This window comes from Balaenoptera ricei, chromosome 18 (genome assembly GCF_028023285.1).
Source record: "Balaenoptera ricei isolate mBalRic1 chromosome 18, mBalRic1.hap2, whole genome shotgun sequence".
Classification (NCBI taxonomy): Eukaryota; Metazoa; Chordata; class Mammalia; order Artiodactyla; family Balaenopteridae; genus Balaenoptera; species Balaenoptera ricei.
Genome location: NC_082656.1, coordinates 24,822,551 through 24,845,025, shown reverse-complemented (window position 1 = coordinate 24,845,025; position 22,475 = coordinate 24,822,551). Strand labels below are relative to the sequence as shown.

General features: G+C 37.8%; 1 protein-coding gene across 7 annotated transcripts in view; it reads left to right on the top strand.

Moving 5' to 3' along the window:
- The window catches only part of DGKH (diacylglycerol kinase eta), a 165,491-nt gene extending 143,268 nt beyond the window's left edge, over positions 1 to 22,223 (top strand). For 3 of the 7 annotated variants that reach the window (XM_059902882.1, XM_059902886.1, XM_059902888.1), the window contains 9 exons: positions 1,788 to 1,895; positions 4,232 to 4,345; positions 4,597 to 4,731; positions 5,911 to 6,074; positions 9,921 to 10,026; positions 11,029 to 11,121; positions 13,862 to 13,981; positions 15,180 to 15,288; positions 21,551 to 22,223. In XM_059902882.1, the coding sequence (XP_059758865.1) occupies positions 1,788 to 1,895; positions 4,232 to 4,345; positions 4,597 to 4,731; positions 5,911 to 6,074; positions 9,921 to 10,026; positions 11,029 to 11,121; positions 13,862 to 13,981; positions 15,180 to 15,288; positions 21,551 to 21,603 (1,002 nt within the window). In that variant the 3' untranslated portion in view covers positions 21,604 to 22,223. Of the gene's footprint in view, positions 1 to 1,787; positions 1,896 to 4,231; positions 4,346 to 4,596; positions 4,732 to 5,910; positions 6,075 to 9,920; positions 10,041 to 11,028; positions 11,122 to 13,861; positions 13,982 to 15,179; positions 15,289 to 16,772; positions 16,904 to 21,550 lie in introns of those variants that run through there. The other 4 variants (XM_059902887.1, XM_059902883.1, XM_059902884.1 and 1 more) reach the window with 4 other exon arrangements.
- Positions 22,224 to 22,475: the final 252 nt, after the last annotated feature.

Sequence of the window (22,475 nt, the reverse complement as noted above, 5' to 3'; positions counted from 1 at the left end):
AAATATTTGAAAAGTGGGTTCAGACCGGATTCTCATTTGTTCTAAAGGTTGAAGATAATTTTCATTGGGCATTAAAATGCAATTTTTATAAAATTATGTTAATTATTTTTTAATTTGGGAATTACTTAATGAAAATATAGCATCTGTTTTAAGTATGACATCTGCAAACTCCTCTCTTAAAAACGAAGGCTTAAACCTTCTATTCGGTAAGAATTTACTCATATGTCATATGTAATTACTTTGCCAGCTATGTGATATTGTATGTTTCTTTTCATTTAAGTGGTAATTCATTTTCATTTACGTGATTAATTAGAAGGCATGGAGTGTAAAGTGCTTTCTGACATACATGTTTTTTCCTTAAAAAGCGCAGTCTTGAGTTTAACCAGTCACCAGTTAGTTACAGAGCACAAGCAAACTACCAGAGAGTGTGAGAGGTGCTAGTTGAGATGGTTAGGAGCCAGAGTTTACCCTCAAAGAGCCTGCTTTCAGTGTTTAAAATAAGAACAAAGATGACTATGATGCAATTAAGAATATCTTAAGTGACTTGGGAGAGACTCATGAAAAGTATTGCCTGATTTTGGAGGAAAGAAGAGGTAAAACATTTGTTTTCTTTTTCTTTTTTTTGATGTATAATTGACATACAACATTATATTAGTTTCAGCTGTACAAGATAATGATTCAATATTTTATATATATTACAAAATGATCACCACAATAAGTCTAGTTAATAAATATCACCATACACAGTTACAGAATTTTTTTTCTTGTGATGAGAACTTTTAAGATCCATTTTCTTAGCAACCTTCACATATTCAATAGAGTATTATTAACTATGGTCGCCATGCTGTACTTTACATTTCAATGACCTATTTATCTTTTTTTTTTTTTTAAAATGAGGTGCGTTTTTTTTTTTTTTTAATTTATTTATTTATTTATTTATGGCTGTGTTGGGTCTTCGTTTCTGTGCGAGGGCTTTCTCTAGTTGTGGCAAGCGGGGGCCACTCTTCATCGCGGTGTGCGGGCCTCTCACTATCGCGGCCTCTCTTGTTGTGGAGCACAGGCTCAGTAATTGTGGCTCACGGGCCCAGTTGCTCCGCGGCATGTGGGATCTTCCCAGACCAGGGCTCGAACCCGTGTCCCCTGCACTGGCAGGCAGATTCTCAACCGCTGCGCCACCAGGGAAGCCCGACCTATTTATCTTATAACTAGAAGTTTGTACCTTTTGATTCCCTTCACCCATTTTGCCCACCCCTTACCCCCTTGCCCCTGGCAACCATCAAGCTGTTCTCTGTATCGATGAGCTTAATTTTACTTGTTTGTTTGCTTTGTTTTTAAATTCCACATATAAGTGAGATCATACAGTATTTGTCTTTTTCTATCTAACTTATTTCACTTAGCATAATGCCCTCAAGCCAATCCATGTTGTTGCAAATGGCAAGATTTCCTTGTTTTTCATGGTTGAAAAATAGTCCATTTATATATATATATCACAAGTTTATAATATCACACGTTTTTAATCTCTTCATCTGTCAGTGGACACTTCGGTTGTTTTGTAAAACATTTTTTTCAATTTGGTTTTCTGTAACAGCTTTGGCTATAATTATTTACCCTTTTAAAGTTTTTAAATTAAAACAATAAGATAAAGGTAATGTGTAGGAATATATTTACAGGAAAGCAAACATTTTGCACACACTTTCCTCCATCGTCCTTTGTCGTTGGTATTCTAGTATCTTCCAAACTTGTGGTTTTGCTCTTTTTATCTGACCTCTAAGCTTTTGACCTTACAGTGTGATGGGCAGTATATTCCTCTCCCCAGTCTGCAAGGGATAGCAGTGTTGAACATTCCCAGCTACGCCGGAGGCACTAACTTTTGGGGTGGAACTAAAGAAGATGATGTAAGTATTTCTTTGCTCTTTCTAGAAGCTGCCCATATTCCTCGGCTTATGGTCCCTTCCTCCATCTTCAAAGCCAACAAAGGTGGTTGAGTCCTTGTCACATTGCTTTGCTCTGATCTCTTCTTCTGCCTCCCTCTTCCACTTCTAAGGATCTTTGTGATTACACTGGGCCTACCCAGATCGTCCAGCATAATCTCCGCATCTCAAGGTCCCTAATTTAATCACATCTGCAAAGTCTCTTTTGCCATGTAAGGTAACATTCACAGGTTCCAGGGATTAGGACATGGACATTTTGGACAGCAGGGGGGAGAATATTATTCTACCTACCAAAATACCTTTCTATACCTTTAATTTTCCACATTTATATTATTATTTTAATTTTTAGAAATGTCAAAGGGCTCATTTGGCCATTGAGGTTTAGGGCTATTTTTGTTTTTATACTTTCCTGTATTAAAAAAGAAAAAAACACAACCTAATAAATACATTTGTTCTAGGGACTTCCCTGGTGATGCAGTGGTTAAGAATCCGCCTGCCAATGCAGGGGACACGGGTTCGAGCCCTGGTCTGGGAAGATCCCACCCTTAGAGCAACTAAGCCCGTGTGCCACAACTACTGAGGCCCGCGCGCTCTAGGGCCTGCGTGCTGCAACTACTGAGCCTGCATGCTGCGACTACTGAAGCCTGCACTCCTAGAGCCTGTGCTCCGCAACAAGAGAAGCCACCACAATGAGAAGCCTGTGCACCAAAAAAAAAAAAAAAAAAAGAAATGCATTTGTCCTAAAGATAATGAGAGAAGGCACAATTATGAAAGTATATATAACAATAAAAATGAGAAGTTTACCATGATTTTTTTTTTAATTTTATTTATTTATTTATTTATGGCTGTATTGGGTCTTCGTTTCTGTGTGAGGGCTTTCTCTAATTGCGGCAAGTGGGGGCCACTCTTCATCACGGTGCGCAGGCCTCTCGCCGTCGCGGCCTCTCCTGTCGTGGAGCGCAGGCTCAGCAATTGTGGCTCACGGGCCTAGTCGCTCCGTGGCATGTGGGATCTTCCCAGACCAGAGCTCGAACCCGTGTCCCCTGCATTGGCAGGCAGATTCTCAACCACTGCGCCACCAGGGAAGCCCTACCATGATCTTTGAAGAGTCACATACACTGAATGATAAGCCCTTTGATTTGAAGCTCGTGATGTAGTGGTTCCCACTGAACAAATTTCTCAGGGCTCTTAAATGTGCAGGCAGGGATTAAAGTATAAAATAAATTGGAAAGTATTTTTAATTTTCATAACGTGAATATATTCCAATCCTATTGGAGTATAAAAATTTAAATTAGCAACCAATTATTTGTCAGCGCATCATCACTCTTAAATATTTTAAGGAGAAGAAATCAGTGAGATTAAGATAAATAAAGATAGGCAGACAGGATTCTGAGAGCTTCACATTCATAACTTAATACCCTCAACTTTTATCTAAATTTTATCAGTGAAGAAACTGACACAAAGTTCACACAGTTCAAAAGTAGAAGAGACAGGGTTTAAAACCAGGCAGTCTGATAACGAAAAGTTCCCAAATTTGTGTCCTGATATTTTCAGTAGAAATTTTAATTATGATACTACTTTATACTGAATATTTTTTCAGAGGCATAATTATTTATGTTATAGTAAAAGAGGATGTAAAAGGAACACAGTAATACAGCTGAAATTTAAAATTTTTAGGTTTAGTTGATTTTGTGAAAATGCATTTAACATCAAAGCAAAGTAAGCCCACATGTTTTCATCCTTTGAGATTTCTTTTCATGTTCTCAAATGCGCTGAAAAGTTGTTGTAGATATAAAGCACATATGCACATTGCTTGTAACACCTTGAAAGATTTCCCTTAGAACATATCAAGTGAACTGGATCATAATTTGCATGTTCATTAGCTTTAACTTTATGAAATCTGCATCACCTTTTGAAATTTTAGTTTCCTAAAATTGCATGCATCATTTTATCAAGATATCTGAGTTAGTATGAACAGGTATTTAATACATCTTATATCAAGATGAATTATTTGGAAATATATTAGTTCATTGGTCCTACGAGTGCTTTATAAGAGGGGAATGGAGTATTTTACCTGTGTGGGTTTTAAAACATTTTTATTGTGTTTATTTTAAGCTATGTTCAGTGATGTTTTTTTGTCCTTGGATTATCATTTCATAATAATATTTACTTACCTTTCTGCTAATGGTTTTTATAAGTTTTTAAAAATATGTCTGTTGCAGAGTTTACATTGCTTGAAGTGCCACTTCACCTAAACCTTAACTTTATCAATGGAAGTGTAATGTCGGTTTTTCTTTCAGATATTTGCTGCACCATCATTTGATGACAAGATCCTGGAAGTCGTTGCAATATTTGATAGCGTGCAAATGGCAGTTTCAAGGGTCATTAAACTGCAGCACCATCGAATAGCCCAGGTTGGTTTCGCTACTCAAACCTGACTTCACTATTTGGGCCACTGAGAAAGCTATTCCAAATGACTCCTACACTGTATATTCATCTGTAAAGTAATGGACTTTCTTGTCATGTCAGTTGTTACCGTGTCACCCTAAGTGGAAAAGCATAACTTTCCATTCCACAGAAGGGATTAAAAGTCAAGTTTGAATACAAGATTGAGTGTCAGCTTCTCAGGATGATTTGTACTCTAAAATAACTTGTTTTATTTCAGTGCCGTACAGTAAAAATCACTATATTTGGTGATGAGGGAGTCCCGGTGCAGGTGGATGGCGAAGCATGGGTTCAGCCTCCAGGGATTATCAAAATTGTGCACAAAAACAGAGCTCAGATGCTCACAAGGGACAGGGTATGTAACAAATAAACATTCTTCTAAATTTTCCTTTAAAAAAAATCATAAATTGTTATGAAAAATAGAAACCAAGGGAAAAGATTTAAATTGTCTTTGAAGTCTGACATTTAGATCATCGTGCTTTAAAATATGAACAAATATTTATTTAGTTCTTAAAATAATTAGCTTATATTTTTAGGTTTAGAGAAGAATTGAGCCGAAACTATGGAGAATTCTGATTCTATTCCCAAATACCTCCTCACCTCCCTATTCCCCTATTATATTCCCCTAGTATGTTCCCCTTAACATCTTGCTTTAGTGTGGTATATTTATTACAGCTGATGAGCCACTATTGATACATTATTAACTAAAATAGTAGTTTACATTACTCTTTGTGTTCTACATTCTATAGGTTTTGACAAATGTACAATCACTTGTCCTCCACCTACCCATCCTCTCTTATCCCAACCCTGGCAACCCCATCTTTTCACTGTCTTTATAGTTTTGCCTTTTCCAAAATCTGTATTTTTTTTTTAATTATATTTTATTTTTGGCTGCGTTGGGTCTTCGTTGCTGTGCGCAGGCTTTCTCTAGTTGCAGCGAGCGGGGACTACTCTTCATTGTGGTGTGCAGGCTTCTCATTGCGGTGGCTTCTCTTGTTGCAGAGCACGGGCTCTAGGCGCTCTAGGCACACAGGCTTCAGTAGTTGCAGCGGGTGGGCTCAGTAGTTGCAGCACGTGGGCTTAGTTGCTCCACGGCATGTGGGATCTTCCTGGACCAGGGATCAAACCCCTGTCCCCTGCATTGGCAGGCGGATTCTTAACCACTGCACCCACCACCAGGGAAGTCCCCAGAATATGTATTCTTAATTAAGGTCACACCCATAACAAATAAGGCTGCAATATCCATCCTGTCTGTTACGCATATACTAGTAAATATTGAAGCATAAATTGAAGCTGTCTTTTTTTAAACTTTTCAGTCATATAATCATCGTCATCAATTACATTACTTTGTATTTGTTGCAATACACTAGAAAACTTTAAAATATCTTTTTTGTACTTATGATGTATTTAATGAGGTGTTAGATTAGGGAAAACAATAGTAATTTCAAAGTCATTCATGTACTATCTAAATACACATTTATTTGGGCCTCGGAGCTCTAAACTAACAATTCATTGCAATATTGATTTTAAATAGGCCTTTGAAAGCACTCTGAAATCTTGGGAAGATAAGCAGAAGTGTGATTCTGGTAAATCAGTTCTTCGAACGCATTTGTACATCCAGCATGCGGTTGACCTGGCGACAGAAGAAGTGTCTCAGATGCAGCTGTGCTCACAGGCCGCAGAGGAGCTCATCACCAGGTACCGAAGTCCTGTGAACCTTGGGGGCTGTGAGAACGCTGGTCTTGGCCAATTTTGGTTTTTGTATTTTTTTTAAAAATAAATTTATTTATTTTGTTTATTTATTTTTGGCTGCGTTGGGTCTTCGTTGCCGCGCATGGGCTTTCTCTAGTTGCAGCGAGCGGGGGCTACTCTTCGTTGCGGTGCATGGGCTTCTCATTGTGGTGGCTTCTCTTGTTGCAGAGCACAGGCTCTAGGTGCACGGGCTTCAGTGGTTGTGGCACACGGGCTCTAGAGCACAGGCTCAGTAGTTGTGGCGCATGGGCTTAATTGCTCTGCGGCATGTGGGATCTTCCCGGACCAGGGCTCAAACCCATGTCCCCTGCACTGGCAGGCGGATTCTTAACCACTGCGCCACCAGGGAAGCCTGTTTTTTGTAGTTTTAATACATCATTGCAGTTGTTTGGGGTATCTAGAAGGGATGCCTTTCCCCTCCTTCTTCATTTGCTGCCTCATTTATGCCTTAGTAATCACTGTTTTTTTTCATCAGCTACCCTCCAACACACACGTGCACAGACCTGTGTTCTCCACAGGCCAGATCTCTGACTTCCTGAAACACGATGGAGAACTCACCTAATGAGCCCTATCGTTATTTTTATATATATATATATATATATATATATATATATATAATTTATATATATTATATATAACCCTTCCATTATTATTTCCCCAGTTTACACATAATCTTTACACTCTACTACTCACTTATATGGTGCCTCATAATTATTAAGTGTTTATGGGAGGTAGAAGGAAATGCAAACGTTAACCATGCAAAAACAACAAAGAAAGTCAGGGGGTGGACATGGGAAGAGTCCAAGAGTCAGTTTCTGGCAGACGTATCACAGAGTTTGTGAGACCACAGAAATTAATTTTAGGAGACAGAAAGAGAAGATAAAAATAATAAGTTCTGTGAATGCAAAACAGATAAAAATTACTATGACCAGGGGCAGACTTCAGGGGGGAGGAGGGACCGTGGGCAAGTTTCTTATCTCCTCCTCACCTAAATCTTATCAACCAAATGGGGATACAAGCTGCCTGACCAGGTCACTGTGAAGGTTAAGTGAGACCCACCATGTGAAGTGCTTATTAACACAGCACGTCTGGTGTATTCAGTGTTCTGAGCATGGTCACTCTTATATTTTTCCCACACCTTCACCTGGTCACTGATCAAAATGTTGAAATAGAAAAGAAGGAAAGGGGCTTCTCTGGTGGTGCAGTGGTTAAGAACCCGCCTGCCGATGCAGGGGACACAGGTTCGAGCTCTGGTCCAGGAAGATCCCACATGCCACGGAGCAACTAAGTCCGTGAGCCACAACTACTGAGGCCACGTGCCACAACTACTGAGGCCACGTACCACATCTACTGAAGCCGTCACGCCTAGAGCCCATGCTCTGCAACAAGAGGAGCCACCACAATGAGAAGCCCATGCACCGCAAGGAAGAGTAGCCCCTGCTCGCCACAACTAGAGAAAGTCCACAGGCAGCAGTGAAGACCCAATGCAGCCAAAAATAAATAAATAAATTAATTAATTAAAGAAAGAAAAAAAAGTGAAGGTTGACCAGATTTGCTTTTGGTCTACCTAATTTGATTCCCCGTCTGTCTTTATAAATTTTGCAAATGATGAAAATCAGGCTCACTCATTAATTTTCACAATGTATTCATTCAATATTCAACAAATAATTTTGAGCCTCTTCTGTGTGCCAACCATCATATTAGGCACTGGGATGCCACGATGACTGCAGTCCCTCTTCATAATTTGCTGGCGGAGTAGTAGGAGGGAGATGTGTGGCCAAAGATCTGTCACAGGTCACACAGTGGGCACTGTGGATGCACAGAGGAGGCCAGAGACAGTGAGGGAGGCCTGCCTGGAGGAAGTGACTTCTCAGCCTAGTCTTGAAAGAAGAATAAGAGAAGGAGTAATCTAAGAATGGGAGCCAGCCTGGGTAATAAAACCCAGAGGAGTGTGAGTGCATGGTACTTTGAGGAAATCTCAGGGTGTTTGGAGTGACTGAAATGTTCACGTGGTATATTTGAGAGTGTGGAAAATGTGGACAGAGAGGTGAGCGGCAGGGGGGCGGGGGGGGCAGATCTTTATCAGGATGTTTCTGGAAGCAATGTGAAGCACTGTCCGCAGAACAGCAAAGCTGGGGCAGGGGTGAACACTGTCAGAATGGTCCTGTTAGGAAACGATGGACTGAGCCAGTAGAGATGGGAAGGAGATGAGAAGGAGATAGGTTAGGGTCTAAAGTTGGTACACAGGAATGTTCAGGATGATCCTAAGGTTTCTAGTGAATGGCTGGTTAGACTAAGGTGCCTTTGATGCAGCCATAGTATTCAGGAAGAGGAACAGATTTTGAGAGGGAAAATGATGGGTTCCATATTGAACTTACAGAATTTCAGTTACATTAGAAATACCTAGGAGGAGATTCAGTTAGCAGTTGAAAATGTTAATCTGAAGTTGATTTACAACTTTCTTTTTCCTTGAAAATTAGAATAACATTTATCCACCTCTGTTCTTCTTATTAATAACCTCTTCTTCATGATTTCTCAAGGTTTTTGGTAAGGATGCTTAGGTGACATTTGCAAGTTCCTTTGTGCCTTGGATATCAACGTATGATCCTTAAGAATTACACTCTTGATTCAGCCATGTGGGGCTTCTGTCTCTTCTTTTGTTCTTCCCTTTCCAGATTGAAGATCATTTTCCTTGAAGATGTTAGAAGCAAAAGGATTAGGATAGTCTTACCTTCTTGTCACCTGCAAAGCTTACATCACTTTCTAGCAATCAGTAGAACTTCTCCTTTTTATTTTTTTGGCTGTGTCAGGTCTTAGTTGCAGCGCACGGGCTCTTCATTGTGGCGCTTAGGCTTCTCTCTAGTTGTGGCATGCATGGGCTCTCTCTAGTTGTGGCGCATGGGCTCTGTACTTTGCAGCACATGGGCTCTCTCGTTGAGGCTCCCGAGCTCAGTAGTTGTGGCACGCGGGCTTAGTTGCCCCGTGGCATGTGGGATCTTAGTTCCCCAACCAGGGATCGAACCCGCGTCCCCTGCATTGGGAGGCGGATCCTTTACCATTGGACCACCTGGAAGTCCCTCTCCTCCTTTTTCTTCTTGGCCTCATTGCCTCCAGAATTGTGTCATTCTAGGACTGTTCTTGAAGGTTTATATTCCAAAGGACTGTGGCACTACAGGCTTTGGCGTTGGATAGACGTAGATTCAAATCCTGGCTCTATCACTGTATGTGATTTAGTATGTGATTTAGTATCACACACTAAATCTTTCTGAGCCTCAATGTCTTCATCTATAAAGTGGAGAAAGGTAACCACAGCTACCTTTTAGGTTGTGAATATTAAATTAGATAAGGAATATAAAGCACTTAGCATATAGAAGATATATGTGGCAATGTTTTTCCCCCAATCTGTTGTATTTGTGCCTGGTTGAAGTTTCAGTGAATAAAAGATGTGTCTACGCTCTACATTTGGGACCCCTCTCAACTTTCCAGTGATACAGCAAAATGAAATGTTACTATGCCCTTTTCTTCCAAATAGCACCTCAATATGCTTACCTCTGATTCTAGGTCTAACTTTTTTTATATACAAGATTTGGGGTTAGTACTTTTTGTTGCAATAGGGTTTGAATTTTGTAAATCTACCCCATGCCATTCATCATCGAGCAGTTATTAAACAAATAAATTTCCTTTCATGACCTTTTTTTTTTTAACTTGTTTTATTCTACTGTTTCTACACTTCAGAAAACTCGGCAGTGCTCAGAGAAGTTGTCTGTTCATTTGCCTCGTTTTTGCTTTCAGGATTTGTGACGCAGCCACCATCCACTGTCTTTTGGAGCAAGAGCTGGCGCACGCAGTGAACGCATGCTCCCACGCACTGAACAAAGCCAACCCACGCTTCCCAGAGGTGAGGAGCTAATGGTAAATGCCCATTCCACAGATTTTTTTGGTGTTACACATATAGCTTGATACTATAAAATGTGCCACATCCTTTGAAAGAACATAATATTAGTCTATATGCGTCTCAGCCAGAAGCTTATCATTCACTTGTGGCCAGGTTTTTCTTCATTTTCCTTTTCTGCTGTGTTTCCATTCCTGCTGTTTAATTTGCTTCCTTTTTTTCTATTTCACTTTCAATCACTGGTCACCTTCCCATCTTCCTTGTGCTCCTTCTCTTTTTAAGTACTACCATTCCTCTTTTTTACCTTCTCCCCTGCACCTTCCTATAGGGCAAACCTAGATACCATGCATTTAACTAGAGCTGTTCATTCGTTTTTGAAGTTGTCCACTGAAATGATTCTCCATTTTGTTTTACTAAATCAGTAAATTTAGTTAATTTTCTAATGTAGAAGTTAATAATAGAGAGGATAGAATATAAATGTGATGAAATGTGATGTATGGCGTAGAGAAAACTGGTAACATTATTTTTACCCTTTCAATTATTCAATTGATTTACCTAAGTTATTATACAAATAAGTGTTAGTCCTCAAGATTAAAGTCTAAAAATCAATCTGGTTGGAACTATGGAGAGTGAAACTCAATGGATAGAATTAATTACGATCAGATGATGTCCCTTTTAAGACATAATTTTCTTTGACTTAATTCTTGTGGGAATATGTGTCTGTTGTCTCCAGCATATACATGTTTGTGTGTAGGAGATGTGGTCCTGAGTGTATTCACTATAGTCAGTGCATTCTTTTGGCTCTGTGCTGACAGAGTTAGAAGAGGTAATCATGCTAACAAATGTGAGTGTGAAATTTTGCAATTACAATAGAATTTTGGTAGACTTTTTAAAATATTTGCGTGTGAATTTAAATCGGAAGAGTAAAATGTAAAGTACTCGCTGATGATTGAATCCCAATTTAATACAGAACTACTTGTCTTTGATGTTTTTGTTTTTTTTTCCTAGAGTCTTACGAGAGACACTGCCACTGAAATAGCCATCAATGTGAAGGCCCTATATAATGAAACAGAGTCTTTACTAGTTGGCAGGGTTCCTTTGGTAAGGAAAAGAAATGATGGATAACATCAGAATGATGATAAATGTATGGTTCTTGCCTTCATTAGGGAGCATGCATTCATCAGATTCTAATGCACAAGCAGCCTCTGGCCTCCATCCCTAGAGCGTCCATTTTACCTAGCTTTTGCCTTCAAGAAAATTTATGGCTACACCTGGGAGTTACACTTTAGGCTAACAGGAGTAGAGATTTCCCCTCATCGTGTTTTTTTTTTTTTTTTAATAGATACTTATTGGAGTATAATTGCTTCACAATACTGTGTTAGTTTCTGTTGTACACCAAAGTGAATCGGCCATATGCATACATATGTTCCCCCCAGTCAGCTTTGAGAATCTTGAGCTTTACAGAGAGTGGTGGACATTCCCTAGGGACTCATTAACCCATTAATGCAGAAAAGTAGAGGAAGTCATGAGTTGTGTTCACGGAATTAACATTTGAAATATGATTGTTATTTTCTAGATTTGCTTAGATGATGCTTTCTAGATTCGGTGTTTCAAGAACTAAATTTCAAGAACTAGACAGTCCATGGACCTCAGGCCTAAGTGCTAGGAATCCATAGATTTTTCTGTCTGGTTTGCCCACAGTCCTTTACTAATCAGCCTTTCTTCCCTCACCCTTGAAATGTTCTAGCACGTTGGGTCTTTTCGCCACCTAGTGTTCCATTGTAGGTTATTCACACATGCTGTTGTAACTGTAGAAGGCCTGATACATTAGCTCTTGTTTTCTTCCTTGTAACAATTTTGATTAATTGATAGGTGATGATCTTAAAAAACATTTCTCTTTACTGTAATTTTATCTCTTTCTTGGGAAAATTTATACATCTAAATAAAAGGGAGAATAAAAGTCATAGTATCTGGCACAGTGGAAGAATGGGAGGTGTGTTCCATAGCCTAGCCAACTGTAAGTGATTGGTTGGAATATCTGCTTGACTGGAGGCCAGAGTAAAATGTATCCCCCTTGAAGCATCCTTTGCCCTGAGAAGAGAAGCTTAAAGGCTGCATGAAGTCCATTGGTTTTACCCATCTCCGAGGGAAACTCAAGTATAACTTCCTTGGGGCCAGAGGTGGCTACCTCTGCTATGGTCATGAAGAGAAATTTTTAGGAAGAAACATTGACTATCTCTTCTGATAAAACCAATGGGAAAATCTTCTTGGCTATTCTTGGCACTTCTATTATTAACCTGAATTCTTCTTGCTGCTCTTCTAAAATTAGTCCTATAGAAAAGCCAGTGAGCTGTGACCTTGGTCCCAATTATTGGATGAAGGACATGTATTTTTTTGTGTTATTTGAAATACATTTAAGATAATTTCTGATGAGAACTAAAAGCATAACTTATTCTGTATTTTAGCTCTCTACACTGAAAGTACCCATTAAATGTTACTTGGTTAATATTAATCAATTATATTATGCTAATATATAAGGATTCCCATCCACTTTTAGTTCTTCTGTCATTGTCAAATATGGATGTTTGGTTTGAAATGTATACCAGTGAATTTTTTAAAAATATTTGGCAATATTGATATCAAAATAGTCAGTCATGTTTGAGAGCAGCTAAGTTATATTCTTCATTTTGCTTGTAGAATGAATATGCAATAACCATTTTATCAATTTTGTAAGACATATATTCTTAGACTTAAAGGAAAGTGGTAAATTTTATTTGACCTGGTGGAGAATCTCCATAATTTTATTAACTTCTAGAAATGCTAGATCCCTTGAATAACAGAGCGGAAAAAATAATGTCCCTAATAAATAAGAGTAATATTCTCTCTGAACTTTCAGCTTAAAATTCTGTGAACCTATATGTAGGTACTCTACAATTTTAAAGTAGTTTATAAAAGTATTGATTAGCTGGAAGAGATCTTAGAAAGTGTGTAGTCACTTTCTACTATTTACTGAGAAGGAAACTAAGACCCCTGAAATCAATTCATCTTCCCTTGGTTGCATAGTTAGTAAAAAGGCCAGGTCTAGGATTCAGTCACCTCCCTTTCAATTCTGCACCTAACAGTGTTTGTTTCACCTTTATTCATTTACTGAATTTGTAAGTGACTTTTAATAACTGCTTCAAATGGGTGGATAATAGGTGACAAGTTAAATTCTCTTTAAAGTTTGCTAGCCCTCTTCCAGGTTACAAGCCATTTAGCTTTTTGCTTTGCCCTGATTTGTACAACTTTTTGTCACAAATTTTCCTGAGATCCATGGGTCTTTTTTTAACCTGTTATTTTAATTATCCAGAGGATTTTTGTGCCAGGCAGTTCTTATTATATGACATATTTTTGACCAATTTAAAATATTATTATTTGTTCACACAGTGACCTATGAAAATCAGCATGATTTTTGCCACAAAGAAGTAGAATAATGAGATTACTCGCTAGTGCAAGCCGGCAGAATGGGTGGATGGATGCGTGGATAGGAAGGGAGGAGGGTTGGATTTACATAGAAAAAACATCACCATAAGTAATACTTTTCCCTGTGCAATTATTAAAGTCACACTAGCTACTTACATCATCTTTGGGAAGTAAGGAATAAATCTATTCAGATTTGCTTAAATGAGCTCAGTATAAAATAATTTGTTCTTTTTTCCATATTCTTTTTTATTAAAACCAACAACAATCTAGCCTCATCTGATAAGAGATGAGGATGTTCAGTGTCAGTAAAGTAATTTTTTCTATTTGAGGTTGGTCACTGAGGCTTGTTTTATTTTGTTTTTAATCTGCTGGTCAATAGCAGTTGGAATCTCCACATGAAGAGCGGGTATCCAATGCCTTGCATTCCGTGGAGGTGGAGCTACAGAAACTAACAGAGATCCCTTGGCTTTATTATATCTTACACCCAAATGAGGATGAGGTATGTAAAATTTGGCCTGTTTCTTTATAAATGTGTACGCTTTGTGACAATAGAATTTGAATGCATCCTTTGAAAAAGAGATGTTCAGGGGAAAATACATTTTGAATATAGTCGTCTTCCCTTATCGGCAGGAAATACGTTCCAAGACCCCCAGTGGACACGTGAAACCTCAGATAGTACTGAATCCTATATATACTATGTTTTTCCCTATACGTACATATCTAAGATAAAGTTTAATTTATAAATTAGGCACAGTGAGAGACGAACAACAATAACGAATAATAAAATAGAACAATTATAACAATATACTGTAATAAAAGTTATGTGAATGTGGTCTCTCTCTCTCTCTCAAAATATCTTATTGTACAAATGTAATGCCTTTTCCATATCAGCTAAGCACTTCTCATGCACTGTGGCTATAACCTTTGCAGTTTGAGATGCAACAGCAAAACTAGCATGAATTTCTTTTTCCTTCTTCACAATTTCACAGACAGAAGATTCGTTCTTACTGTAGGTCTTAGCAAGCTCAGCATACGATTTTTCTCTTTCCTTATTAAGTCGAGAACTTTCAGCTTTTCATTAAAGGAAGCAATTTTACAGCTTCTCTTTGGCATATCTGAATTGCCAGCATCACTACTCTTGTGCCTCGGGGCCCTTATTAAGTAAAATAAGTGTGACTGGGACACAAGCACTGTGCTACCACAGCAGTTGATCTGATAACTCAGATGGCTACTAAGTGGCCAACAGATGGGATACGCTGGACAAAGGGGTAATTCACATCCCACACGGGATAGGTCAGGATGGCTCACGATTTCATCACACTACTCAGAACAGTGCACAACTTAAAATTTATGAATTGTTTATTTCTGGAATTTTCCATGTAGTATTTTCAGACCGTGGTTGACCGCAGGCAACAGAAACCGCGGAAAGGGAAACCACAGGCCAGGGGAGACTACTGTCCTACTTTCAAATGCACTTTTCTTGAACAAACGAGAAAAAGCTTTTATGTGAACAAAGGCATCTTATGGGAATCAGTACCTTCTCAGGAGTACGTAACATCATGAACTTTGGGGGAAGAAGTTATCACTTCAACAATAGTTTGTGTGGATAACTTACATCTATGTTATCTGTGCTATCAGAGCGGGTTTTTCTTCTCTTAATATCCTGAGAAAATTCTCTTCTTGTTCGACTCGAACAGGAGCCCCCCATGGATTGCACCAAGAGAAACAGCAGAAGCACAGTATTTCGTATTGTGCCCAAATTCAAGAAGGAAAAGGTTCAGAAGCAGAAGACAAGTTCACAGGCTGGTAGGTGACCCACACGGGAAGGGAAAGTATAACATTATGAAAAAAATAACGTATTGAGGTGATATCGCTGAGGGGATGAAAGTGATCTGAGACTAGAGAGTGGTGATTATTGCACCATGTTATGAATGGATGAAATACCACTGAATTGTACACTATAAAATGGTTAAAATGGTGAATTTCATTTTATGTTCACTTTACCATAATAAAAAAATCATATCACACCTAAAATAAATCCAAATATGAGTAGGAGTCTGTAGTCATGAAGTTAACAAGTCTACAAGGTGGTTGCTGATTTGCTGCTACTTTGCTGGGTGAATGTCAGCATGTCCGTTAGATGGGTCTTCGTCTCGCTCAACAATAATTCAAGGCTTGTAACTTGTTTTCCTTCTTCAGTGTGCAAAATCGATATCATTTTGATAAATGGAACGTAGAAACTTTCATTTACTCCGTTAGCTTGCTAGATATATTTTCCACCTCAAGTTATATATTCTCTTCCTTCTCTTTTAAGGACTTACAATGCCATTTCAGCCCCTCAGTAATGACAGTCCACTGTGACACTTGTATTCTCAAGCAAAGATTAAACTCTCTCTTGGGTATTCTTTCAAGTTCCCTTTCCACCTTTCCTTAGAGATTAAATTTAATGCTGTACTACTGCTAAAGACCTTCAAGTTCTGTGTATATGATGGTAGGTGCCTTTCATAATCAAGTCATTTTATAACTCTTCTGAGTTAGCCATCTCATTTTGAAAAGTGATATATAACCTTATTTTGGGCAATCGTAAAGCAGCTATTGAAGGGCATTTTTAAACCAAATGTGGCAAACAAGCAGACCTTTATTAAGCTAATCAATGTTGGGTAAAATGTATAAAAGAGTGATTGTACATACTGTAAAATAACAACCCAACTAATCTTAGAAAGCAGTGTTGACAGTTTTTAGATGATATTAAATTAACAATACATTTATTGCTGTAATTATCAATAATGGTAATCATCAAAACCAGTAAAGGTAGTACTTGAAGTCAGCAAGACCTGAAGCAGAAATCTGTGTAAAATTGTACCCTGTGTCAGACTTTAAATTTTAATTAGCATTTGTAGCTAATTAAACTATAATAAGTTTCATATATGGTCCTTAAGGAAATCATCAGAGCTTATTTAGACCTTGTACTACTGATCCTAATCATGAGAAATACATTTTTTATACATACTGTGCAGTTTGCATGGCTTTAAGGAGGAAATTGAGCTAAAGAGAAAGGCACAGGTGCGCAGCAGTGAATGTCTTTGTAGAGTCAGATCCTTGTGTTGATTGATAGTCTGAAACTTGCATGGGAAAAAGTGGAATTGTAGTTTTGTTGAGACAATACCTTGAACCTTTCCCTTTGCTAGCACTGCCGCTGTACTCTGTTTCGCATCTTCTTTGGCCAACCTGTGCTTTGTAATGCATTGAGCATGTAGAAATTAAGGGGGTTTTGCTCTTAACTTTGGTAGTTCAGAAATGGGGCACAGAGGAAGTTGCTGCTTGGCTGGATCTGCTCAATTTGGGAGAGTACAAAGAAATCTTCATCCGTCATGACATCAGAGGGGCTGAACTCTTGCATCTGGAAAGGCGAGATCTTAAGGTATTTCCTTTGTGCTACTCTTCTGCTCTTAACATTTTTCTTGCAAAACAGACTCCTTTCTCCTGTGCTGTTCTGTTCTGTGCTTATAGCTTGGCTTATGTTATGCCAATGTGCAGTAATCTAATATGCATTGTCCTGTGGTCTGAGTTCCTGGTATGCTTTTGAAACAAGAATGTCAGCAATATTTTTCTGTCAGAATCATTGTCTGACTGTTATAGCTAAAGCTTAGCATGAACTTAGTAAGTTTTCTCTGCATCCATTGGTATGGCTGTTTCTGTGCTAATATTTCCAAATGGATCATATTTCCATCAGCTCATTTTTTTGGATCAACATGAAAGGTGATATTTGTTGCTGAAAATATCTAATAAAAGGTTAACAACTAAAAATTAATTCAAAATACCAATAACAAAGCCTTTCTAATATATGGAACTAGATGAGAGACCTTACAGCAGTGGCTACTTAGAATCCTATAATTTGGTTGTGTTTCAAAACTGAGCTTTCAGAGGTCACATGAACAACTAGACAAATAAATTCAAATCTCCTTTCCACGACTTATTATTAAAATTGTATTCCTCTCAAAAATAAATTTATTATTTTCTTTAGTAAATGGAGTAAAAATTATGCCTTGTTTTTGCTAGAAAGCAGCCCAAAGCCTATTTGTCTTTTATGACAGGGAATGAAAAGTATTAATTCATGGTCTGCAGCAATTCCCTTTTATTCTTTGGGTAGAGACTCAACCATAGAAATGGCCAAAGAAGCATATTCTGTCCCAGGGTTAGAAGTAGGATTTTGTAATGTTATATTTTCTTACCCCACGCTGCCATTTAAAAATTCCAAGATTGATTCATAAGCAAGTGACAAAGCCTTCAACATTTGTTGGATTGATTCCTTTCCTGTAGACCATGTTCTAAAATGCATAGAATTATGAGACAGTAAATTCCTAATAAATTCATGAATGGTTGTGCCTTTATCTACAAATACGTTAGTAGAGATCTTTGACCCCATGATGGGTAACCTAAAGTATAGATTTTTGTAAAGCAGAGTCATAAAGTTTTAGCACATCAAAAGTAGACACCACTTATACCTAAACATTTTTAGCCAGAATAATAATAAAATAATAGATTAACTAATTATCTTAGTTGAGAGTCCCAAATCTGGAACATAGCAAAATATATAGTGTTACAGTTCATAAAGTAAAAACTGACTTCAACACTTGAATACACCAAAAAATAAATGTAGAGGATCATTACATGCAACATATTTGTGTAGCTTCTGATATCCTTGGCAGGCAGCAATATTTATTGAATAGCTACTGATTAATATATTATGCCAGCTTGTCTAGGTGGCATCTACCCTCTAGAAGCTTGCATTCCATTTGCTATGAATAATCATATGTTCAAGGAAAAGACTGTGTGTGTATATAAATAGATATGTATATGTTACATATATGTACATACAAACATATATAAACATACACACACAGTGAGTGAAGCAGTTATTTGCAGAATGAAAAAACAAAGCTCACACAGAAAAGTCAAAGTTAGACTGATAGGACCTGACTGGAAAAAAAATAAGAGTACAAAGGAGATGCTGATTAAGAATTATGTTAGTAAAATTTCTATTTAGTTTTTCGTGAGACTTTTTTGTTGTTTTTATTTTTTATGCAAATTACATTCTTTCCCTTAAAACTTTTCTTTTAGAAGTTTTATTGACATAGTCCATTTTAACTCTTTTGGTTCTAAAACAGGGTGTGGGGCAATGGGAAAGGAAAGTAATTTTACAGAAGAGCCTTCAGTGGAACAAAACCAAGCTAGAGAACGAGCTCTCCTCGTACTCTGTGGTTATAGCTGTAAGGGCAAGCAGACCCTTCAGAGGAAAGTCTCTTAATGTTGGTGAAGGGTTACCTACTCCCTAGGTAATCTTGTCCATTCCCATTGCTTCGAATACTGTCTGTGAATATATCAGTGGTTCACAAGGTTGTGACCTCATTTGTAAACTTTAGGATTATATCACCAACTCTACTTGCTACTTGGCCATCACACAGGATGTCAATCTTAACGTGTCCACACCAAACTTCTACTCTCCTTTCCTCCTCCCATTCTACCCCTTCTCCAGTGCTCTACATCTTAGCAACTCAGGGATGTGAGCTAGAGAAACCCAAGATCATATTTAGCACCCTCCTCTTCCTTATCCTTTCTCCCCTAACTCATTAAACCCATCACGTAGTTTGACTTTAATCTCTATACATTTCTCTTTCTCCTTTCCACAGTCCTTCCTCTTGCCTGTGTAAGGTCAGTAGCTTCCTAACTGGCCCTCGCATTGCTACTCTTGCCCTCTCTCATCCATTATCCACATTGCACAGTGACATTTTAACATCAGGTGTATCACTTTTCTGCTTAAAACCTTTTAGTGGCTTCCCATTTCAGTTAGAATAAAGACTCGCATCTATGGGAGGCCTACAAGGTTCTGCCTATATATTCAACCTGCTATGGAATACTGGCCCTTGCTGGGCTATACCCTTCCACCCTGGCCCTATTTCATTTGTTTAAAAATACTGACCTCTCTCACCTTAAGGGTGTACCCTCCTATGGTATGCTTCTCCCCCTACCCGTCACCTGGCTAACTCCTGCTCAGATCTTGGCTCAGGTGTTACTTCCTTATCATCAAAACAACTAGAGATAGCAATGTGACAGTCTAAAGGTGGGAAAGGGGAAATATTGCTAATGTGTTTTAACAGACAAATAAACTAAGCATTATTTTACCTCCCAGAAGGCAGTAGGAAAAAGTGAGGGATAACAAAGAAAATGGTAAAGACACAGGAGTTTTGTTTGGTTGGTTTTTTGTTTTCTCCATTTGGAAAGTTGTATATGTGTGCGTAGAAGGATAACAATATCTACGAAGCATGCCTCTGCAAAGGTGAAGCTATTCATCCAAAGAAAGAAAATGTCAACACTAAAGAATATGATAAAAATAAATATATAACAAACATCATGGCATAACTTTATCACAGCCTAACTCCTAGAAGATGTGAATGTATTGAACTCAAACTAAAGAAAATATAGCTAAGAAGTTAGTGTAACTCTAGGGAAAACATTAATCTCGAGACACCAAAATACTAATTCTGGGTAGAGTCTGCATCTCTCAAAGAAGTTTTTATTCTTGAGAATACAGTGTGCACATGGCCTAAAATAAAATATTTAATATTAAATGTATTTCTTAATCAGATAACTATGTTATCACAAAGTATAAAGAATATTGAAATATTCCACTCAAATCAAAGAATCTAAATGCCTCTGTAAATGCATCTACATTTCTATCTTCCTGTAGGATTTGGCCTTGCTTTTAAGTTTGCTGTTTTAGCACACACTCAGGAAATGTATAGTTGCCTTAAGACAAATTGCAGATGACCTGGTATCATATGAGCAAATATTTTTCAGGGTCAGTTAAATATTGTAAAAATGTTACCCTGAAATTATCTCAAGCTCAAAAAGAGCACTGGCTGTGGAGGGAGTATTTTACAGAAGGATTCAGAATCATCAGTAGCATTGCTGCTATAGAATTCAAGGAGATCATAAAGTATATGGGAGAGAGAGAGCACGCGCATGTGTGTGTGTGTATCTTCTCAGACAAATAATCTTGTGGTACCTTACATTCTCTAGGCTGCTTTGAAAGTCATCTTTTTCCTAATTTTCAAATATTTCACACTCTTTGTTTTGTGAAGAAGTTATTTGACTTCACACAAATTGATTATGCCCATTACACTTAAAGAAGCTATAGGGAGGCCTTCACCATCTCTTTTAGTTTTTCAGACAGCGAATGCTATGGCTATCTTCGATGGGTCTCATTTATCACTGCAACAAGTATTTGTCTGCCAAGCTCCTGCTCTGTGCTGCACACTCTGCAATCACCATTCATTTCGGAAAACTAAATATTGGGTTCTTGGTTCTTTTTTAGGAAGATAGTCCTTTGAGAAACAAGAATTCTGAGGGGAAGGAGTCAAAAGTGTTTTGAGGAAAAGCATCAACCCACAGATACCAATGTTTATGTAATTGTTTATACTTACACATTACAAAGTATAAGGAATATTTAAATATTTCACTCAAATCAAAGGCTCTAAATGCAAGTTCAAATGCATTTGGATTCCACATTTAGGTCATGGGCACTGGAGTCTTCCTTGAGGATCAGGCCTCACTCGTAAGTTTAATATTTTAGCAAGGAAATGTATAGTTGTTTTAAGACTAATTGTGGATACCCTGGTGTCACATGTCACTTCTCTCAGAGATCACAAAAGGACCTGTGTTTTTTAAAACAGAAAAAGAAGAAGAAGAAAAAAGAGGAAGTAATTTTGACTCTTAAAGAATTGCCCTTGTGTATAACTTATGAGTGTTACATTTAAGAGTTTGTGTAAGATGTGATTTTTTTACTGGTCGGTAATTTTTTAATGTCAGAGTTTTTTTGGTTTTATAAACTTACTTTTCTAACTTTTACTTCCTAAATCATTGAACATAAACTAAAATGAATGAGCTGAATGCTAACTGTGTCATTAGCTAGTTAAATATTTAATCCTCAGTTTTTCTCTTGTCGGTAAACTTCTTCCTCTTTCTTTTTTCTTTCTTTCTACCTTTTTTTCCTTTTTTTAATTTTTAGGACCTGGGGATACCGAAAGTGGGTCATATGAAGCGAATTCTCCAGGGAATTAAAGAGCTTGGAAGGAGCACACCCCCAGTCTGAGGTGTAATCATATTGGTGCTATTCCTTGGAAGGAAAGTAATTGCTACTTAATACAAAGTCCTTGGGAGCCATTGGCTGTTCTTGTAGTTTTCTGCCTAGATAAGTAAGCACCACTGAGGCACCTCTACGGCTTGATATGGGTGAAAATTTTGATTTGAGGTATTAGAAAATATTTTGTGCCAAAAAAATACATTCCACAAAGCCATTTTCTTATTGTGCAAACCTGACACATTCAAATATGCTCATATTAGTAAAAAGGTGGGAGGAATCTGAGACAACTGCATTGTCCAAAAGGTGGAATTGCACAATGTTTACTTTCCTTTAACCTGATCAGATGGAATGTTCTTACCGTGCAACCACATAACAATATGTAGCTGAAACTTCTTGGGTTTCATTATTGGAGGCACTGGCTTCTTACTTAAAATCACTGGCTAGAAGACTAAGATATAAATTAAGTGTTGTTTTGAATTGGTATCACCTCAGATTCCTAGCTCTCAGTGGTCAAAGAATATGGTTAAAACCCCTCAAATACTATGAATGAATGCAAATCTTAATGCACGATGTTCCTGCCTGAATTGTCTTTCTGTTTCTTGCATGTCACATTTAATATGTAACACTTAGCTTTAATGTCAGCTTTAATGGAATTTAATTTATTACTCCCTAAGTACCTTTTGGTTGGCTACAGGCACTTTTCTGTTCTTTGATGTGGAATTTTGCATAAATATTCTATATCTAAGAATTTGTGAACATGTGTCTGTGCCCTAATCAACAAATGATATATATCTTATGCAAGCCAATTTTATACCAACCTATCATAAACAGTAGGTGTGCACATTAAGAA